This window comes from Manduca sexta, chromosome 21, assembly GCF_014839805.1.
Source record: "Manduca sexta isolate Smith_Timp_Sample1 chromosome 21, JHU_Msex_v1.0, whole genome shotgun sequence".
Taxonomy (NCBI): domain Eukaryota; kingdom Metazoa; phylum Arthropoda; class Insecta; order Lepidoptera; family Sphingidae; genus Manduca; species Manduca sexta.
Window position 1 is genome coordinate 6,693,565 of NC_051135.1, and position 20,263 is coordinate 6,713,827.

The window sequence follows — 20,263 nt, forward strand, 5'->3', positions numbered from 1 at the left end:
TTGAGGTACCTGCTAATCCTATTAATAAAATATTTTGTGCTACACATAGATTACTATTTCACCTAATCAGAAAAAAATGTTAGAAAATTTTATCTATGTTTTTTATTACCGATTTCATCGATGCCACGCAATTTTTGGTCTCGGGAAATTCACCCACATACTTATACATATAGCATAACATCTTTTCCCCGTGTTAGGGGTAGGCAGAGGCGTAACATTTCATCGCGATAGTCGTACTGTGTGTGAAACATATCAGTTGTGTTTTTGGGTTGGGTTTAATTGACTCTACTTCTTACATACATACATATAATATGTATATAGCATCACACCTTTTCCCCTTTTTAGGGGTAGGCAGAGATCTAACACCACAGCGCGATAGTTGTAGTATGATCGAAATATATCAGTTGTGTTTTTGTGTTGGGTTATGTGGACTCTACTTCTTACATACATACATATAATATGTATATAGCATCACACCTTTTCCCCTTTTCAGGGGTAGGCAGAGGTGTAACACCACAGCGCGATAGTTGTACTGTGAGCCAAATATATCAGTTGTGTTTTTGCGTTAGGTTTTCTTGTATCTACTTCTTATATATATATATATATATATATATATATATATATATATATATATATATATATATATATATATATATATATATATATATATAAGTTAATATAATAATATATATATTAGTTATAGCAATTTTAATTAGGCACCGACTCCAAAATTGGTATCCAATATATAATTGTTATGTGAAATTATTTTATGGTTTTGAGTGGTTTTTGAAGGCGGTTTAATTTTTTGTTAAAATTATTTTTATTATTTTCATTTCATTATTAACTCAAGTTTGTAAATGTTACAAAGCAACTAGGCAGTAACGGGCTATGTCTTTTACAAGATCTCATTGTTTAGAAAGTATGTTAAATTGAAAACTACTTATTTCAAGATTTTTGTGTTCCTAATACTTTACTCGTCATAATAATATGGTTATTTTACTAATTTGAAATGAGAAAGAAGAAATTACTAAGTGAATTCCTAAGTGAGGCTAAATGACGTATGCGCCTGCCATGTTCTTAAATAATGTTCGTAAATTCACTTCGTTGAGAATTCGCTCGCATGTCGTCAGTGTGAAGAGAGCCTGTGTTAATGTTAATGTATGTATTAATTAATGGTAATAAATCTTTTTATTTGTGTGAAATAAAATAAAACACGTTTGGGCGATGCAAAAGTTATATTTTTATTCAATTAAAGCGCACCTCAAATGGTACAAGCAAATATAAATGACATTATTATAACTATGACAATGTGTGTATTTGTTCTATAAACTGAGATGGACAAGTCTTAAACAACGTATCAAAGAACAGGTGGTCGGGAAAATACAAATTTCGAAGCAATTCATTTTATTTTAACTAAACATAACATCTTAGAAATGTTATGAAGGCTTTTGTGTGATTTAAGAACATTAATTATCTTATTTACGGTAGCGCTCCACTGTATTTCCTCTGACTTTAGTAATGTATCTATGTATGTGCCAACAAGACAATGATTTTGTAATCTGGTACCACATACAACAATACAGCAAGTGCTTTCATAATAAAAAAAAATTTCAAACTCGTTATAAAATTATAAGTAAAGAATAAAAATGCAAGTGGTTACGACGTGTCCTTTCAAAGATTTTTCAACAGTTAGAAAGAAAATTTGTGCTAAAATTTCTAAAATATGTCATTTATAAAAATTGTTATGTTAAGCTTAGCGAACTACAAGTTTTGCTTCTTTCATAAAAAAATAATAGAAACACTTGCATTACAACTTTAAAAGTGTACAAATTAATTAACGGTGCATAGTACTTCGTAGTATTTCTTTGCAATTTCTTTACCTTTAAACGTCACGCACAAGTGTCCAAGGCTCGGCTGAATCTTGAATAAAAATAAAATACAATGATACTTTTGTAAAAATTATAACAATAAGTAATTATTGATGGGTATATTAAATTTATTGAATGATAAAATTTAACTAAACATTTTTGGCAATCGATATTAATTAAGTCTTCATTGGTATCATACTCCATTTTGAAATAAACTAAGAAAATTTATTCTTTCAATGAATCACTTTTTATTTCAAGGCCAATTTCAAGAAACACAATAAACTAAAACTGAAAGAAGTTTAAAAATCCTAACCACGATGGGATAAATGAAAAGTAAACCATTGAATGGATTTGGTTAAAAAATTGCATCTAGGGAACCAAAAGACTACTACTATTCCGTAAACATTTGCAGTGCGCTTATACGGTTAATGAAAATAACGTGCGGAAAACTATAAACAAAAAAATTTGTAGGTGTATGAAGTCTGCCATCCCGCACTAGGCCAGCGTGGTGGACTGAAGTCTACACCCTCTCAGTGAAGAGGAGGCTTGTGCAACGTACTCAGGAGTGGTCATTATACAATATAGAGCTGGTATTATTAATATTTTAATTTTTACCTTTCCAGGTATCAGAGACTTATGTTCCTTTGCTCTGCCGATGTACAGCGTCTCCCCTGACGCCGTCTTCCCACCAGGTACAGCCAGGGGGGGCACTTCACCGTTTCCCGCTGTGATCCATTGAATCTTATCACGAGGAGCGCAGCAGACCTGTGTAAGTAATGTCGAATGCTGCAACTTCAGGTGTATTTTTGAAATGGGTGTTACTAAACATGCGTTAGCGTGTCAAGCCAAATTCAAGCTAACAGCATGAAGAGCAGTACCGAGTGTAATATTACCCGAACCATTTGAAGCAACTTTAGACTCCTTCATCACTCAAAACCTATTTCACATAAACGTGTCAAATTTGGCTCATAAATTGAAATTTGCGAGATAAATATGTGCTCTAAATTTCATATAGACACCTCAAATAGTTATTTAGATATTAAAGTCAAAATATTTGTCATTTTTATCATTGACTGACCTATAGACCAAAATTCTAACCCAGTTTCAGATGACGCAGAAGTTCAAATTTGGCATCTAGATAGGTAATTGGATGAATACAAAGGAATAAATCAGAAACTAGTAAATTATTATCTTTTTATTATTTTTTGTAAATTAATAGAGTCACTATTAGAAACACTTATTTTTATGAAATGAAATGAAATGATTTACTTGAATCTGTAAAATATTATACATTATTTAGATTCCGTCAATATTAACTCTACCACCGGTTCAGAAAGCTGTTCTTACCAGAGCTTGCTCTTTTCAAAATCAGTTTAAGGTAAAGGCTACAGTACATGATAAAGTGAGGAGAGAAAAAAATACAATTGGTTTTTTATTGTTGTTTAGAGCAGTTCATTTATATGCTCGTAAAATAAGGAATAAAGTAATTTAAATTTTCATATGACTGCACAACCCTCTCAGGAAACATGAGTGCCTTTTTATATAAGGATCAGCAATCAAAATTGATGACAGCCGATATTTTATGTGGACTTTTAAGTCTTCACGTGAATATATAACGAGCGGAATACCACCCTTAATTTTTTACATGTTTCATATATTTAAAGCCCACACGGGCGGCTTCGTGACGAGCCGACGGTGATGCGCGACACCGCGTTCCCTGATTTCGTGGGGGCTAAATGAGACCCCCTGACCCTTGGTTAGCCTCAATTGGCCAGCAAAGGGTGAAAGTCGCAAGAGGTAAGAACCTCAGCTCTAGGGTGGAAGTGCTCAATCTGCATAGGTAATAGCGAGGAAACCCGCTACGGGACGCGACAGCGACCCGTGATGGTGAAATCGGTGTACACCTCTCGATACCCTTAAGCCACCCAGGCCGATGTTACGTCCTTGGCTTACGCCACTTATGGGATGCCCATCTAGTGGGGGGCAAGTCACCGTCTGGATTTAATACAAAAGATTTCGCCATTTTATTTGGCAGGCGTTCCGTTGTTTGAGTCGATAGCCCAGCAATCAGTCCAGCTAGATCCCATCCATAGACAAAGTATTATTCCCATCTTTGCTGTAATAGTACTTGCACTTTGCAAACGCTGTCTGGCTGTATTTCCTCCATAAGTACAGAAAAAGAGAACTTGCAAGGTGTATAAATCCCAACTAGAGTAATGTATCTTAAAGGGGCCTCTGCGTATTAGATCTATTTCCCCACGTAAGCCTTCCAAAGAGACCGGCTTTTATGCCATGATTTTCCGCAGGAGGGATACAACTTAATAATAATAATGCTAATAGGAGAATAATAGATCTCACTTCTTTAGTCGTTGATAAACTATGTATTAAAGATAATGAATGCCAAGATGGCAATGGTTCCAGCCACTAATAAACAATAACAATATTAAAATAGAGTTTTGTTTTCTAAAGCTCCATGGGCCACTGTACTATCATAATTTGTATTTAATTTCATATCATCGAGTCACGCTAGTGGCCCACTTCTGTTTGGCGACAAAAATAGACTATATGTATAGTTATATGACAGAATCTCTAAAAATATGGCGAGTCTGGAGAAAAAAATAATTTATTACCGGGATAAAAATTAAGCTAAATTGTTTTTAGCAACATACTTGAAATAATGTTTTGTGCCGACTCCACATTCGATAAGGCCAAGTACAAGAAAGGATTGTTTTTAATAGCATTTGTATGGGCGTTTATCAAAAAGAAATACCTCAATGTCTTTCACTGCATGCGCGACGCCATCCGAAGGGACGTAAGCGGTATGGCGTTGGCTATTCAGCTCGCCTGGGATTAGATCGCATTCGTACTTGGCCCTTATCACCCACAGGGCCTGTTTGTCGTTGCAGTAGTTATCTTCCCCGCCCACCACTGCGATAGGAGCCAGGTATGATGCATCGTCTGAAGTTGCTGCGATCCAGCGGATTGCTGTAACATTATTAACACCCTTTGATAATATACATAGTTATGTGGCAGTTTGCAATGAATTCATCTATTGGCAAGGTATTCTGAATGTTGAAAGGTTAACACTTCATGATTTACATACAATAATTTTCACAGGTCGAAAAGGTATCCCGTCCTGTGGATTGGGAGCGTTTCGAGAAACAAATATTTGTCACAGAATACCTATTGCTACCTAAGAGGATTCGTGACACTATTGAAATAAAAAATGCATATTTCAATACAGAAGATTGTTGGAAGCTTGTACAAGTTTATGAACCTGATCTATATTTAATTAAATTTAAACCCAAAAGACGGACTGCCAGATTTGAAGACTTTGGGCTCATTTTGCGTAGATTAGATCGTCGCGTCACCAGCTTAAATTTTTTAAATTGAAAAATAAATAATTTATAAAATAGTTGAAAAACCTAGGTACGAGGTAGATATTGTAACGTTGAATTTTCCGACATCCTACACATCAGTCCGCCCAGTGATCATGAAGACTGCAAAGTCTTCGAATAGTTAAGAAAAAAATTATAATAAGTAAAATAAATATATGCATTTATACTCACGTGATGCCATTGTATTCGAAGGAAACGCGGATAAAAACGACACGCGAACGTTTAGCGAAGCGACCGCTCTGCAATTGAGTGCGAAAGCTCGGAGAAGGCTATTTAACGCCGCGGCTCGTGGCACAGAATCATACGTGTGCTGTTAGTCTTCGAGGAAAAAATACTTAGGTATTCGGATTTTTAGAAACATCACTTACCATATGAAACACAACCGAGATTTTCTTTTCGATAGGTCCAGGATAAAGTAAAGTAAAATAACAAAATCGATTAATAGATGAGAGCAACATATTAAATTGCTTTTTTTGCGTATACATATGTATTGGCGAATCTTCTTCCTTACCGGTGTTCTATAGTCGTATGTTGCTTATTTCGTTCGAATAATAATTATTAATGTTTATTTCTAAAACCAGTGTAGGAGTATTGCCCCGGTTAATGGACAATTATTTGAGGTGTTAACTTTAAACAAGTAAAAAGAAATGTATATTTTACATGTAAAATAGATGGCGACCATATAAATTGGATCTAAATATTATAGTCTAGTTCTAACACAAAATATAAAACATTCCACTTCCGCTTATATACTTTATATATTCATAGTTCTTGCTCGCAGTTTCGCCCGTGTGAAGGAGATTTCAGATATTTTCATTTTAATAAGATTATGAGAAATAAGGGGAAAAGTGCAAAAACAGCTCAAGTGATAGATAACGACCACTTATGTCAGTTGACAATCACTAGTGTGTTAGATTGTGAAAATCAAAATTACCTTAAAACAATAAAACTAATGTAATGAAACAACTTTCCTGCAAACAGAATTGTTCTCTTTAAATGAAACATAATTAAATGTCATATTAAAATCAATACTATCTTATTCATCAACTACCTAAGTTTGTATAAATATCGAAAAAAAGTAAGTTTCCTCACGACGACTCCAACTCCCAACACCTTATTGCAGTTAATACATTTACGGTGCAGCTGCAATTCTTCGCGGACTGCGTCACCTACATATAAAAGCAGTCGTTCGTTTCGAGAAACGACACCGTTTATGAAATACATTGTCATCCAGAGAAACTAGATCGCATCTCTGGCGATACACTTTCCGACACGAATTATATTCATTATTGCAATGTTATATAGAGATTTTAAAAGTTGCATTTTATAAATAAATTAAAATATAACTTGAAACGAAAAAGATGCGCTACGATATCAATATGTGCATATAATTTTTTTTCGTTAAATTTATTTAAAATCTAATTACTATTACAACGATTTGCAGACCGCATTTATGCAAATTAATACTAATACGTGTATTTCAGAAAATTTCACCTTTCGCCGCTGATATGTTTCTGAGTATGTTGTTTACTTATTAACTGACTGACATCTGAAACACACGTCAAACACGAAACAGCTGACCGATATCGGCCATTTTGGTTATTGAACGCCTAAATTAGGTTTTATAGAAGGGTGATAGCACCGATAAATTAAAGCCTCTTTATCGGAAACTTACAGAGCGTTTTAGCGCCATGCAACTATTATGAATACTATTTTTATCAAGCCTCTAATAACGGTGTTATAAAACTTTTCGATAACTCATTATAAATAAGAGGTACCACCGCAATGTATATTTAAACCGCCAAGCAGCAGTGTGCATGCACGGTAGTGTTCCGGTTTAAAGGACATTGTTGCTAGAGTGGTTACTGGACATTAAGAGAATAAAATTCTTATGTCTCGGGTTTATGTCGCAATTGAATCACAGGTTTGTCTTACTATGTCTTCGTGAAATTGATTTGATTATGACTTTATAATAAGCTGAGTGGGGCCCTCAATGGCTCCGTTAGCTTACATTTTGTAATAAAACAGCAGAAACTGGTATGTACGGACACATAACATTGAAAGAAAAGTAATAAAAAAGTAAAAGCGTGTCTAAAGAAGAGTAACAGAACATAAATCATTAATTTCGTTGTTGTATCTGTCTGACTGTTCTTCTGTTTTTTGTTAGTGTATATGTAGATCTCCGAAACGACTGAACGGATTTTTATATACGTAGTTCTTACAGGTGGACAGATTATAATTGAAAGTAGAAAATAGTTTTTTATTGTTTCATCAAAATCGGATATTGAAAAAAAAAATATTCACGCGTACGAAGTCACAGGAACAGCTAATATTTAATATCATTGGTGAATTACGTAATAATTATAACTGGCAAGAATTAAAATAACATGTAAAACCATTGTTCACGGGTAAATAGTTACCTATCATATAAGTTAATTGAAAATAACAGGTAATTTTTATCAACAAGGGTAGGTATTCAAGCGAAGTACTACTTTGTACCGAAAATAACCTCACTAATTAAATAGTCTCTGCAACGTGTTATGTATACCTACTAATTTGATACAATTTTAATAATTAGAGGAAAATAATACTAAACTCACAATGAATTGTAAACCCGTGAGATATCCAATGTAAAATTAATAATCAAAAAAAAATATATATCTATATCAATGCGGTATGTTTTATTAATATGTAGAGCTTTTTTACACAATAAACGTAATCAACTATTATGCATTACGAGTAAAATGTGATTTGCTGTTTTACATAGAGATTCATAACAGCGACGTAAGATGTCGCTATATTAAACAATTGCTCGCTGCTCTGACCGCATGAATAAGTTTTTCCGGGATAAAAGTCCCGATATATTTCTCCCGGGATAAAAAGACATGTGTTTTATATATGTTTTAATTTTTTTAAGGGAAACAATTCCGTTATACATACTTGTACCTTTAACCGTTTATTCAGCACACGCGACGCAAGCTCCCAATAGGAATAATATTTCCTCCTTTTTGTAACATTTTTCATTGCTGCTACGCTCCTATTTATTTATTTATTTACTAGTTACATCAACGACATGTCACAATACAATATAACGATATTTAAATATATAGGAATTTTTACAGTATAAAATGCCTTTACAGGTGTATACAACATTTAAGGGTTTCAGAGCAAGAAGAAGAAAAATTATAAGAAAGATTGCACGATAACAGTATACATACATTGAATGTTTACGATAATAACACTACTTACATTCATACAATAACGATAATAAATAGTAATGATCACAAATATTTAATTTAATTTAATTTCATAACATAAAATAATACAAGTTAATTCAAAATTGTATGTTGAGTTGAATACATATTTTTTTGAAAGTTTCTATGTTTACAATGTGAAAAATGTCAATGTCGCCCTTGAAAGTTGTCAATATGTCGTTATAAGTCTGAATTATTCTGTTGATGGAGGAATGTTTCCCCAAATTGGTTCTACTATTAATCGGCTTGAATAGCATTGTTAAAGGGTATCTAGGTGTTCTTCGACGAACGGCAACATTTATTAGACCCAGGAACTCAGGGGTACTTAAACCGCCATGGATTATTTTGTGTAGAGTCAGTAGATCACAAATTTTACGTCTATCGATCAGTAAGGTCATCTTGAAATGTTTTAATTTTTTATTATAATCTGCGCGATAAGGACACTGACGGTCTCTGTAAGATAAAAATTTAGTGAAATTGATCATAGCATAATATAATATAGCCTATAGCCTTCCTTTCTAAACAGGAACAAGACCAAATTGATGGTGGTTGATCGGACACATAAACTGCAGCTCACCGGGGCGCTAAATATTAAAAGAGTGGACCAATTTATTTACTTGGGCTCCAGTATATCTAACACCGGTACTTGTGAGTCAGAAATCCGATGCAGAATTGGAATGGCAAAAGGCGCTATGGGTCAACTAAAGGGAATATGGAAAGACAGGAACATCCGAAATAAAACCAAACAACAACTGGACATCGACGCAAGAAGAAGAAGATTAGCCTTCCTCTATAAATGGGCTATCCAACCTTGAAAGAATTATTCCATTCGAACCAGTGGGTCTTCTGATTAGCGCGTTCAAACAAACAAACAAACTGTTCAGCTTTATATAATAGTATAGAGCAGTGGTACCTAAATTGATTACTCAAAAACTAAACTAATAATTATTTTCCTCTACTTATTAAAATTTTATCAAATTACTAGGTATACATAATATGTTGCATGACTATTCAATTAGTGAGGTTATTTTCGGTACAAAGTAGTACTTCGCTTGAATACCTACCCTTGTTGATAAAAATTACCTGTTATTTTCAATTAACTTATATGATAGGTAGCTATTTACCCGTGAACAATGGTTTTACATGTTATTTTAATTCTTGCCAGTTATAATTATTACGTAATTCACCAATGATGTTAAATAGTAGCTGTTCCAGTGACTTCGTACGCAATCAATATCCGATTTGAATGAAACAATAACAAACTATTTTCTACTTTCAATTATAATCTGTCCACCTGTAAGAACTAAGTATATAAAAATCCGTTCAGTAGTACATATACACTAACAAACAAACAGAAGAACAGTCAGATAGATACAAAAACGAAATTAGTGATTTATGTTCTGTTACTCTTCTTTAGACACGCTTTTACTTTTTTATTACTTTTTATCAATGTTATGTGTCCGTACATACCAGGTTCTGCTGTTTTTTTACAAAATGTAAGCTAACGGAGCCATTGAAGGCCCCACTCAGCTTATTATTAAATCATAATCAAATCAATTTCACGAAGAAATAGTAAGAAAAACCTGTGATTCAATTGCGACATAAACCCGAGACATAAGAATTTTATTCTCTTAATGTCCAGTAACTACTCTAGCTACAATGTCCTTTAAACCGGAACACTACCGTGCATGCACACTGCTGCTTGGCGGTGGAAATATACATTGCGGTGGTACCTCTTATTTATAATGAGTTATCGAAAAGTTTTATAACACCGTTATTGGAGGCTTGATAAAAATAGTATTCATAATAGTTGAATGGCGCTAAAACGCTCTGTAAGTTTCCGATAAAGAGGCTTTGATTTATCGGTGCTATCACCCTTCTATAAAACCTATTTAAGGCGTTCAATAACCAAAATGGCCGATATCGGTCAGCTGTTTCGTGTTTGACGTGTGTTTCAGATGTCAGTCAGTTAATAAGTAAACAACATACTCAGAAACATATCAGCGGCGAAAGGTGAAATTTTCTGAAATACATGTATTAGTATTAATTTGCATAAATGCGGTCTGCAAATCGTTGTAATAGTAATTAGATTTTATATAAATTTAACGAAAGGGAAACCGGTACGAATCGGGTTATATGAACATATGGACATCGTAGCGCATCATTTGCGTTTCAAGAAATATTTTTATTTACTTATTAAATGCAACCTTAACAATCTCTACATAACATTGCAATAATGAATATAATTCCTGTCGGAAACTGTATCGTCAGAGATTCGATCCAGTTTCTCTGGATGACAATGAATTTCATAAACGGTGTCGTTTCTCGAAACAAACGACTGCTTTCATATGTAGGTGACGCAGTCTGCGAAGAATTGCAGCTGCACCGTAAATGTATTAACTGCAATAAGGTGTTGGGAGTTGGAGTCGTCGTGAGGAAACTTACTTCTTTTCGATATTTATACAAACTTAGGTAGTTGATGAATAAGATAGTATTGATTATAATATGACATTTAATTATGTTTCATTTAAAGAGAACAATTCTGCTTGCATGAAAGTTGTTTCGTTACATTAGTTTTATTGTTTTAAGGTGATGATCACAATCTAACACACTAGTGATTGTCAACTGACATAAGTGGTCGTTATCTATCACTTGAGCTGTTTTTGCACTTTTCCCCTTATTTCTCATAATCCTATTATATTCATATTAAATAAGTCGGAATAAAAAATTACCTTGAAATCACCTACACGCGGGCGAAACTGCGAGCAAAAGCTATAAATATATAAAATATATAAACGGAAGTGGAATGTTTTATATTTTGTGTTAGAACTAGACTATAATATTAGGATCCAATTTATATAGTCGCCATCTATTTTACATGTAAAATATACATATTATTTTATTAGGTTAAAGTTAACACCTCACATAATAATTGTCCATTCACCGGGACAATACTCCTACACTGTTTTTTTAAATAAGCATATAAATTATTATTGGAACGAAATAAGCCACATACGACTATAGAACATCGGTAAGAAAGAAGATTCGCCTATACATGTATATGCAAAAAAAGCAATTTAATACGTTACGCTCATCTATTAATCGATTTTCTTATTTTACTTTACTTTATCCTGGACCTATAGAAAAGAAAATCTCTGTTGTGTTTCGTATGGTAAGTGAGGTTTCTAAAAATCAGAATACCTATTTTTGCCTCGAAGACTAACAGCACACGTATGATTCTGTGCCACGAGCCGCGGCGTTAAATAGCCTTCTCCGAGCTTTCGCACTCAATTGCAGAGCGGTCGCTTCGCTAAACGTTCGCGTGTCGTTTTTATCCGCGTTTCCTTCGAATACAATGGCATCAAGTGAGTATAAATGCATTTATTTATTTAATTTGTTTATTTATATAACAAAAATAAACACATTGCAATTCGAAAAATAATTGAACCTCGAAATAAAACTAATTCAGGATTTCATTGCGGTTTTTATATTATATATTTTTCTTAACGATTTGAAGACTTTGCAGTGTTCATGATCACTGGGCGGACTGATGTGTAGGATGTCGGAAAATTCAACCTACAATATCTACCCTGTACCTAGGTTTTTCAATTATTTTATAAATTATTTATTTTTCAATTTAAAGAATTTAAGCTGGTGACGCGACGGTCTGATCTACGCAAAATGAGCCCAAAGTCTTCAAATCTGACAGACCGTCTTTTGGGTTCCAATTTAATTAAATATAGATCAGGATCCTAAACTTGTACATGCTTCCAACCATATTCTCTATTGAAATATGCATTTTTTAATTTCAATAGCCTCGCGAATCCTCTTAGGTAGCAATATATTATGTTCTTTGACAAATATTTTTGCCTTGTCTTATCGAGTATAATGTTTGGAGCCTTCTTCCAAATGCAGCTGTAGACTTCGTAGGGCGCAGGTGTTTCACGTCAGTTATGTACATGTTCTTTCAAGAAACATAGGGACACGCGTAAAATATTAAATTCAAATTATGTACTAGGACAACCTTGAATTAGCCATCAAGCATTAATAAAGGCATAAGAGATGGCCAATGAAATTCCTCACGCCGAGTAGGTATAAATTTATACTAAACTAGCTGTGCTCGCAACTTCGTACCCGTAGATACCTAACTTTTTTCGATATCCTGTTTTAATTAAACAAAGACCTATGAAAACTATATAAAAATGCATCTTGTAGTTTCGCAGATGTACACTAACGAATCTCAGTTCGTTAGTGTATGTACATCTCAGATATACGGTCAGATAGAAAAATAATCTAAATATCTCTGATTTCTGTTCTATTACTATTCTTTCAATGTGCAGACACACCGGTTCCTACCGTGCCATCGGGTATTTGCGTGCATTGCATAGCTAGTAATTTAGTCAGAGTGACGGGGAGTGGATGAGACTCACTTTACCGTGCCAATAGATGAATTCATTGCAAACTGCCACATAACAATGTAGTACATTATCAAAGAGTGTTAATAATGTTACAGCAATCCACTGGATCCCAACAACTTCAGACGATACATCACACCTAGCTTCTATCGCAGTGGTGGGCGGGGAAGAGAACTACTGCAACGACAAACAGGCCCTGTGGGTGATAAGGGCGCAGTACGAAGGAGATCTAATCCCAGGCGTACTGGATACCAAACGCGATACCGCTTACGTCCCTTGGAATGGCGAAGCGCATGCAGTGAAAGACATTGAGGTATTTCTCTCTAATTTACAAGTGGCTGGAACCATTGCCATCTTGGCATTTATTGTCTAGTAGTAGTTTATCAACGACAAAAGAACTGAAATCTATTATTCTTCTATTAGCATTATGTTGTATCTTTTCTGCTGGAAATCAGGAAATAATCTGCATTATTATTATTAATAAGTAGTTACTAAAACAGTCATAGGAGAGCTCTATGTTCGATGGCTAATGGATACCAGCGAGCCAAATTTTCGGAAGAATAAAATAACAACTTACAGCTTTAGAACTTGCGAAGGCTATAATGTACTTCGTATATTTGAATTATCCAAGTCGGACCTTAGGCTTCAATATATTATCTTAAGTTAAAAGAAGAAATTATAATTCGTTATAAAATATTTTATATTGTCATTAATAAATTCCAGGATTGACCATTGAACTTGGCACCCATTTTAATCTCACTTCTTTTGTCGTTGAAGTCGACAACTAAGACACACACATATATATATATATATATATATATATATATGGACTTGCTTCATATATTAGCTTCTTCATATACTAGCTTCTAAATGGTTTTTGTTAGAAGCTAATGCTAATATTTATGAAGCGTGTAAAAAATTAAGGGTGGTATGTTTCTAATAGTGATTCTATTAATTGAACAATTATAATGAAAAGATAACAATTTACTAGTTTTTGATTAATTACTTTGTATTCACCCAACTACCTATCTAGATGCCAAATTTGAACTTTCTGGGTCATCTCAAACTGTGTCTCAATATATGAACCAAATTGGACACGTTTATGTGAAATACTTTTTGAGTTGTGAAGGAGTCTAAACTGTCTCCAAATGGTTCGAGTAATGTTACACACGGTACTGCTCGCCATTCTGTTAGCTTGAGCTTGGCTTGACACGCTACCGCGTGTTTACATAGATACACCCATTTCAAAAATATACCTAAAGCTGTAGCATCCGGCATTACTTACACAGGTCTGCTGCGCTTCTCATGATGAGATTCAATGGATTCCAGCGGGGGACGGCGAAGTGCCCCCCCTGGCTGTACCTGGTGGGAAGACGGCATCAGGGGAGACGCTGTACATCGGCAGAGCATGGGAACAAAACTCTCTGATACCTGGGAAGGTAATAATGCAAATTAATAATAATACCGGCTCTATATTGTATAATGCCCACGCCTGAGTACGTTGTACAAGCCTCCTCTTCACTGAGAGGGTGAAGGCTTCTGTCCACCACGCTGGCCTAATGCGGGTCGGCAGACTTCATTCACCTATTTTTTTTTTTGGTTTATACACAAGTTATACCTAAGTTATACTAGGCTGTACTAACGACTCCGCTTGCGTAATAATTTGGTCATAATAAAAGAACCGCCGCACTGTATGTTTTGACGGAATAGTAGTTGCCTTTTAGTTCTCTAAATGCATTTTTCTATCCAAATCTATTCACTGGTTTACTCTTCATTTATCCCAGCGTGGTTAAGATTTTTAATCATTTTTCGGTTTTAGTTTATTTTGTTACTTAAATTTAGCCTAGAAAATTATGTCAATTTCCATTTATTTGAAAAAATAGTGATTTATTGCAAGAATAAATTTTCTTAGTTTGTTAATTACAAAATGGACTGTGATACCAATGCAGACCTAGTATCAATTGCCAAAAATCTTTAAATAAATTTAATACATCCATCAATAATTTCTTAATGTTGTAATTTTTACAAAAGTATAATTGTATTTTATTTTTATTCAAGATTCAGCCGAGCCTTGGACACTTGTACCTGCCGTTTAAAGGTAAAGAAGTTGCAAAGAAATACTACGAAGTACTGTGCACCGTTCATTAATTTGTACACTTTTAAAGTTGTAATGCAAGTGTTTATATTCATTTTTTTTTATGAAAAAAAGCAAAACTTGTAGTTCGCTAAGCTTAATATAACAATTTTTATAAATGACATGTTTTAGAAATTTTACCACAAATATTCTTTTTAACTGTTGAAAAATCTTTGAAAGGACACGTCATAACTACTTGCATTTTTAATCTTTACTTATAATTTTATAACGAGTTTGAAATATTTTTTTTATTATTATGAAAGCACTTGCTGTATTGTATGTAGTTCCAGATTATAAAATCATTGTCTTGTTGACACATAGATACATTACTAAAGTCAGCGGTAATACAGTGGAGCGCTACCGTAAATAAGATAATTAATGTTCTTAAATCACACAAAAGCCTTCATAACATTTCTAAGATGTTATGTTTAGTTAAAATAAAATTAATTGCTTCGAAGTTTGTATTTTCCCGACCATCTGTTCTTTGAAACGTTGTTTATGACTTGTCCATCTCAGTTCCTAGAACAAATACACACATTGTCATAGTTATAAGAATGTCATTTATATTTGCTTGTACCATTTGAGGTGCGCTTTAATTGAATAAAAATATAACTTTTGCATCGCCCAAACGTGTTTTATTTTATTTCACACAAGTAAAAAGATTCATTACTATTAATACACACATTAACATCGATGTCTAACACAAGCTCTCTTCCCTCTGAACAAATTCAAGCGAATTCTCAACGAGGTGAATTCACAGCGAAGTAATATAATAACAAATAATATCACTGTCGCAATTTCCTAAAGTGTTCACAAGGTAGGCAAACATGGAGGTTAAAATAAATCTTTAAGAACATGGCAGGCGCATACACCACTTAGCCTCTCTTAGAAGTTCACTTAGTAATTTCTTTATATTATGACGTGTAAAGTATAAGGAACAAAAAAATCTTGAAATAGTTTTAAATTTAACAGACTTTGTAAATAACGAGATCTTGTAAAAGACATGGCCCGTTACTGCCTAGTTGCTTTGTAACATTTACAAACTTGAGTTAATAATTAAGTGAAAATAAAAATACAAACAAGTATAAATTCAAAAACACTACATATTTCTGTGGAACTTCAAAGAATTAAAATAAAGTTTATTGAGAAAAACTCACTCACTAGGGTTCCTTTAACGCTTTATTGTCTACTGTCTAGTAGCACGGCTGATACGCGATAGACCAAAACAATAATTAGACTACTAGTAGATATTTCCAGCCAACTTAGTATTGGAAAATCCAGCTTCACATAGGTATGAGGTCGTAAAGGGAGGAGGGGTTTCATAGGTTCATCAAACAAGCATGGATAGTTACCAGCAACCGAGAGACAAAATTTTGTTAATTGCTTACGATTAAAATTAAATTTTAGTGACGAATCTTCTGATAAATCAATTAGTTCTTCACTTGCTTAAGCAGAACTTCCGTATACAGAAAGAGAGGTGCAAGAAGACTACTCGTTTCAATTACAATTTTAACAGCTGTATCTAGTACTGTTTTGAGATTTTCAGGCAAAGCTTTGGAAATCAGTGATTCTCTGTGATGGCTACAGTGTGTCTACAAAATACAGGCCGTTGATACGGACGGTCGATTGGTACGTCGTTCTACAGACAGGGCCCACTAAAAATTCGCTCGGGACCCACCAGTGGGTCACGACCCACAGATTGAGAATCCCTGGTCTACTCTCTAGTAGTACGGCTGATACGCGATAGATCATAACATTGTTGAGACCACTAGAAGATATTTCCAGCCAAAAGAGTAACATCCAAGACTACTTTGTAGAAATCTTCCCGCGAAAGTCTTTTGAATTACTTATTTAGAGGACGCAGGGTCCAAACACTAAGTTTGAGATGTGCGTGTGTGTGTGTGAAAGTGTGAAAATGAACAAACACAACTAAAGCAATACAATAGAGAGTACAGATCATGTAAGGGCAAAAAGTGTTGTTGAACAACCGGTATTTATAAAGATTTAAGGACATTATTCGGTCTAACGGGGTCTATGTCCACCTTTTTGCAATTACAGGCGTTCTAATCGAAGGAAATCTTTGATAACCATATAAATAAACGGAGAATTATTTGATTCTCTTACCTATATGGCTACTGAAGCTGTCCTTCGAATAGACAGTCCGTAATTGCAAAAAGATGGATTCGCCCCTATAGACGGAATAGGGCCCTCCTGACTTCAACTTAAGTTTGGACTCTGATTGCTAACATCGAGAAAATACAAGGCCTTGAAAAATGCTTCTTGTATATTTATTGCGTAAACAAATTAGCGCGTGTGTGTAAAATATTAAATATATTTAAAAAAAAATATAACAAAAGGGAAACCTAAATAACTTTTGTGCTAATACGTATAATAAAAATATGGAATTTATTGCAAATAATTCAAATTGCGGCATAATTATTCCAATCTTACCTCAACGTAGTTTCCGTATTAGTATCCAGAATTTATCTCATTTTACGTCTGCATCGACAATCGCCATAAATATTGTTGTAGGCATGATACAACATAATGCCTGTAACTGGCTACTTATTTTTTTTATCTTTTATACGTGCACGGTATAGTGACCTGGGCATCTTGGGTCCAATAGAATGGTAACTGACGAGAGATGATAACCCCTCGGCAGTCGACACAATTATGTCGGCCTGTTCGAACCGAATGGGTGATCCCGAAACACGACACACTTAAGGCCTGATTTCACTTTGATTAGTGCGAGTGCAGGTGTGTAGTGCGAGTAGCGTCCAATTCTATTTGGCAGCTGTGTATTGTAAATTCAGTTGTCAGCCGTCGCCAAGCCGCGCAGCCGCAAGTATAGACGAACCTCAAGAAACACAAATGTATTGCTTAAGTTTCAGTCCACTTTGCCATTTTTTGCAACAAGCGAGCGTCCGAAATTACACGCTAAACACTGCTGTCCAGACGTGTTTAGTGGCCGGCACGCTGCGAGTGATGGGGAAGTGAGAACGCGCGAGGCCTGGGTACTTGCAGTCTACTCGCAGAAAAATAGAACACGCTTCTAATCACTACACTACGCAGGTTATTATGCACTCGCACTGATCAATCAGTGTCCACACCTGTTTGCTACTAATCATTTTACACCTGAACTAATCTCTAATCAGAAGTGAAACAGGTCTTTACGTATTTATTTATAGTGACTCCACCATGGCGGGTTTTAAAGTACGGTGATCGCTATGCGGGCGTATATAAAATATATCCTACCACCATCTTAATAAAAATTATAATGATAATTATTAATAATTATTATAATTATAATTGTAACAATGTCGCGCTACTCATCCTTATTAAATCTTACAAAAATATATAACACTTAGACAAAGATAGGTACGGTTGACGCTATTTTTAAAAGCAAAACAATTGGAATAACATATGTGTTATAACGATAGGTCATACCTCAACCTCATACCTATGTGATAGCGGATTTTCCAATACTAAGTTGCCTGGAAATATCTACTAATAGTCTAAATAATGCTATGGTGCTACTAGACAGTAGACAAAAAAGCGTTAAAGGAAGCCTAGCGAGTGAGTTTTTCTCAATAAACTGTATTTTAATTCTTTGAAGTTCTGCAGAGATATGTAGTGTTTTTATGAATGCTTATATTTTTAACCGACTTCAAAAAAAGGAGGAGGTTATCAATTCGACGTGTTTTTTTTTTTTTTTATGTTTGTTACCTCAGAACTCGCTCATTTATGACCCGATTTGGAAAATTCTTTTTTTATTCGAAAAAATTTCTCTCCAGATTGGTCTCATAAAATTTTTATCAACATCGCTTCGGTAGTTTGGTTTTAAAATTAAAAAAACTAGAATAATTATGTCGTCCAAGAAAACGAAATCGCGAATTTAGATTTCCTGTGACGTATTTAGTTATGTTTTTGCATTGAGTTTCGTTGACTATACTTCTCACATACTTATACATATAGCATAACATCTTTTCCCCGTGTTAGGGGTAGGCAGAGGCGTAACATTTCATCGCGATAGTCGTACTGTGTGTGAAACATATCAGTTGTGTTTTTGGGTTGGGTTTAATTGACTCTACTTCTTACATACATAGATATATGTATATAGCATCACACCTTTTCCCCTTTTCAGTGGTACTCAGAGGTGTAACTCCTCAGCGCGACAGTCGTATCGTGAGCGAAACACAACTATGCCATTGAGACGGTTTATTTTTTACTAACACAAAAAAGCAAAAAATAAAAATAATTTTAACAAAAAATTAAAACGCCTTCAAAAACCACTCAAAACCAAAAAATAATTTCACATAACAAGTATATATTGGATACCAATTTTGGAGTCGGTGCCTAATTAAAATTGCTAGTTAAGCTAGATAAATACATTAACGAATATACGAAAATAATGTGATGACAATGTACAAAGTCAGCAAGTCAGATCGTCACCGGAGATAAACACATCGCCGCAGCACAGCAAATGGACGCTATTAAGGAAATATTTAAATTTGTGAACTGTACACTACCTACATTCTTCCCCTGTTACACATAGCTGGTCAAATGTGGGTGTATTACACTCCCTGCCTCGAAAAAAGAGGAAATAAAAAGATGAAACACCATACATGTGCTTGGTATTACACCTTTCACTGTGTATGTTGTAGTACCTACATGCAAACCTACTCCTTTCAATTAATTTGAAAGAAATTTAGCTCATAGATGGACTATGCAACAAACATAGCTAACTAGCAATTTTAATTAGGCACCGACTCCAAAATTGGTATCCAATATATACTTGTTATGTGAAATTATTTTTTGGTTTTGAGTGGTTTTTGAAGGCGGTTTAATTTTTTGTTAAAATTATTTTTTTGTTAAAATTATTTTTATTATTTTCATTTAATTATTAACTCAAGTTTGTAAATGTTACAAAGCAACTAGGTAGTAACGGGCTATGTCTTTTACAAGATCTCATTGTTTAGAAAGTATGTTAAATTGAAAACTACTTATTTCAAGATTTTTTTGTTCCTAATACTTTACTCGTCATAATAATATGGTTCTTTTACTAATTTGAAATGAGAAAGAAGAAATTACTAAGTGAATTCCTAAGTGAGGCTAAATGACGTATGCGCCTGCCATGTTCTTAAATAATGTTCGTAAATTCACTTCGTTGAGAATTCGCTCGCATGTCGTCAGT

At 34.2% G+C, this 20,263-nt stretch overlaps 2 protein-coding genes across 2 annotated transcripts; one reads left to right on the plus strand and one right to left on the minus strand.

Moving 5' to 3' along the window:
* Positions 1–1,216: 1,216 nt before the first annotated feature.
* On the minus strand, positions 1,217–5,555 carry LOC115454115. The gene is made up of 4 exons (XM_030182860.2): positions 5,438–5,555; positions 4,639–4,853; positions 2,484–2,633; positions 1,217–1,920 (listed from the first exon to the last, which is right to left on the minus strand). Exons 1-4 carry the CDS (start codon positions 5,445–5,447, stop codon positions 1,831–1,833), a joined length of 465 nt encoding a protein of 154 aa, XP_030038720.1. The 5' UTR covers positions 5,448–5,555; the 3' UTR covers positions 1,217–1,830.
* A 6,202-nt stretch (positions 5,556–11,757) lies between these two features.
* LOC119190110 lies at positions 11,758–15,698 on the plus strand. Its single transcript, XM_037441174.1, has 4 exons — positions 11,758–11,885; positions 13,034–13,248; positions 14,225–14,374; positions 14,994–15,698. Exons 1-4 carry the CDS (start codon positions 11,876–11,878, stop codon positions 15,081–15,083), a joined length of 465 nt encoding a protein of 154 aa, XP_037297071.1. The 5' UTR covers positions 11,758–11,875; the 3' UTR covers positions 15,084–15,698.
* Positions 15,699–20,263: the final 4,565 nt, after the last annotated feature.

Coding starts and splice junctions, on each gene's coding strand:
- LOC115454115 (XM_030182860.2), bottom strand. Junction 2,634..4,638: donor ATGCAGTGAAAGACATTGAG/GTATTTCTTTTT, acceptor TTACTTACACAG/GTCTGCTGCGCTCCTCGTGA. Junction 1,921..2,483: donor AGTCTCTGATACCTGGAAAG/GTAAAAATTAAA, acceptor TTTTTATTCAAG/ATTCAGCCGAGCCTTGGACA.
- LOC119190110 (XM_037441174.1), top strand. Junction 13,249..14,224: donor ATGCAGTGAAAGACATTGAG/GTATTTCTCTCT, acceptor TTACTTACACAG/GTCTGCTGCGCTTCTCATGA. Junction 14,375..14,993: donor ACTCTCTGATACCTGGGAAG/GTAATAATGCAA, acceptor TTTTTATTCAAG/ATTCAGCCGAGCCTTGGACA.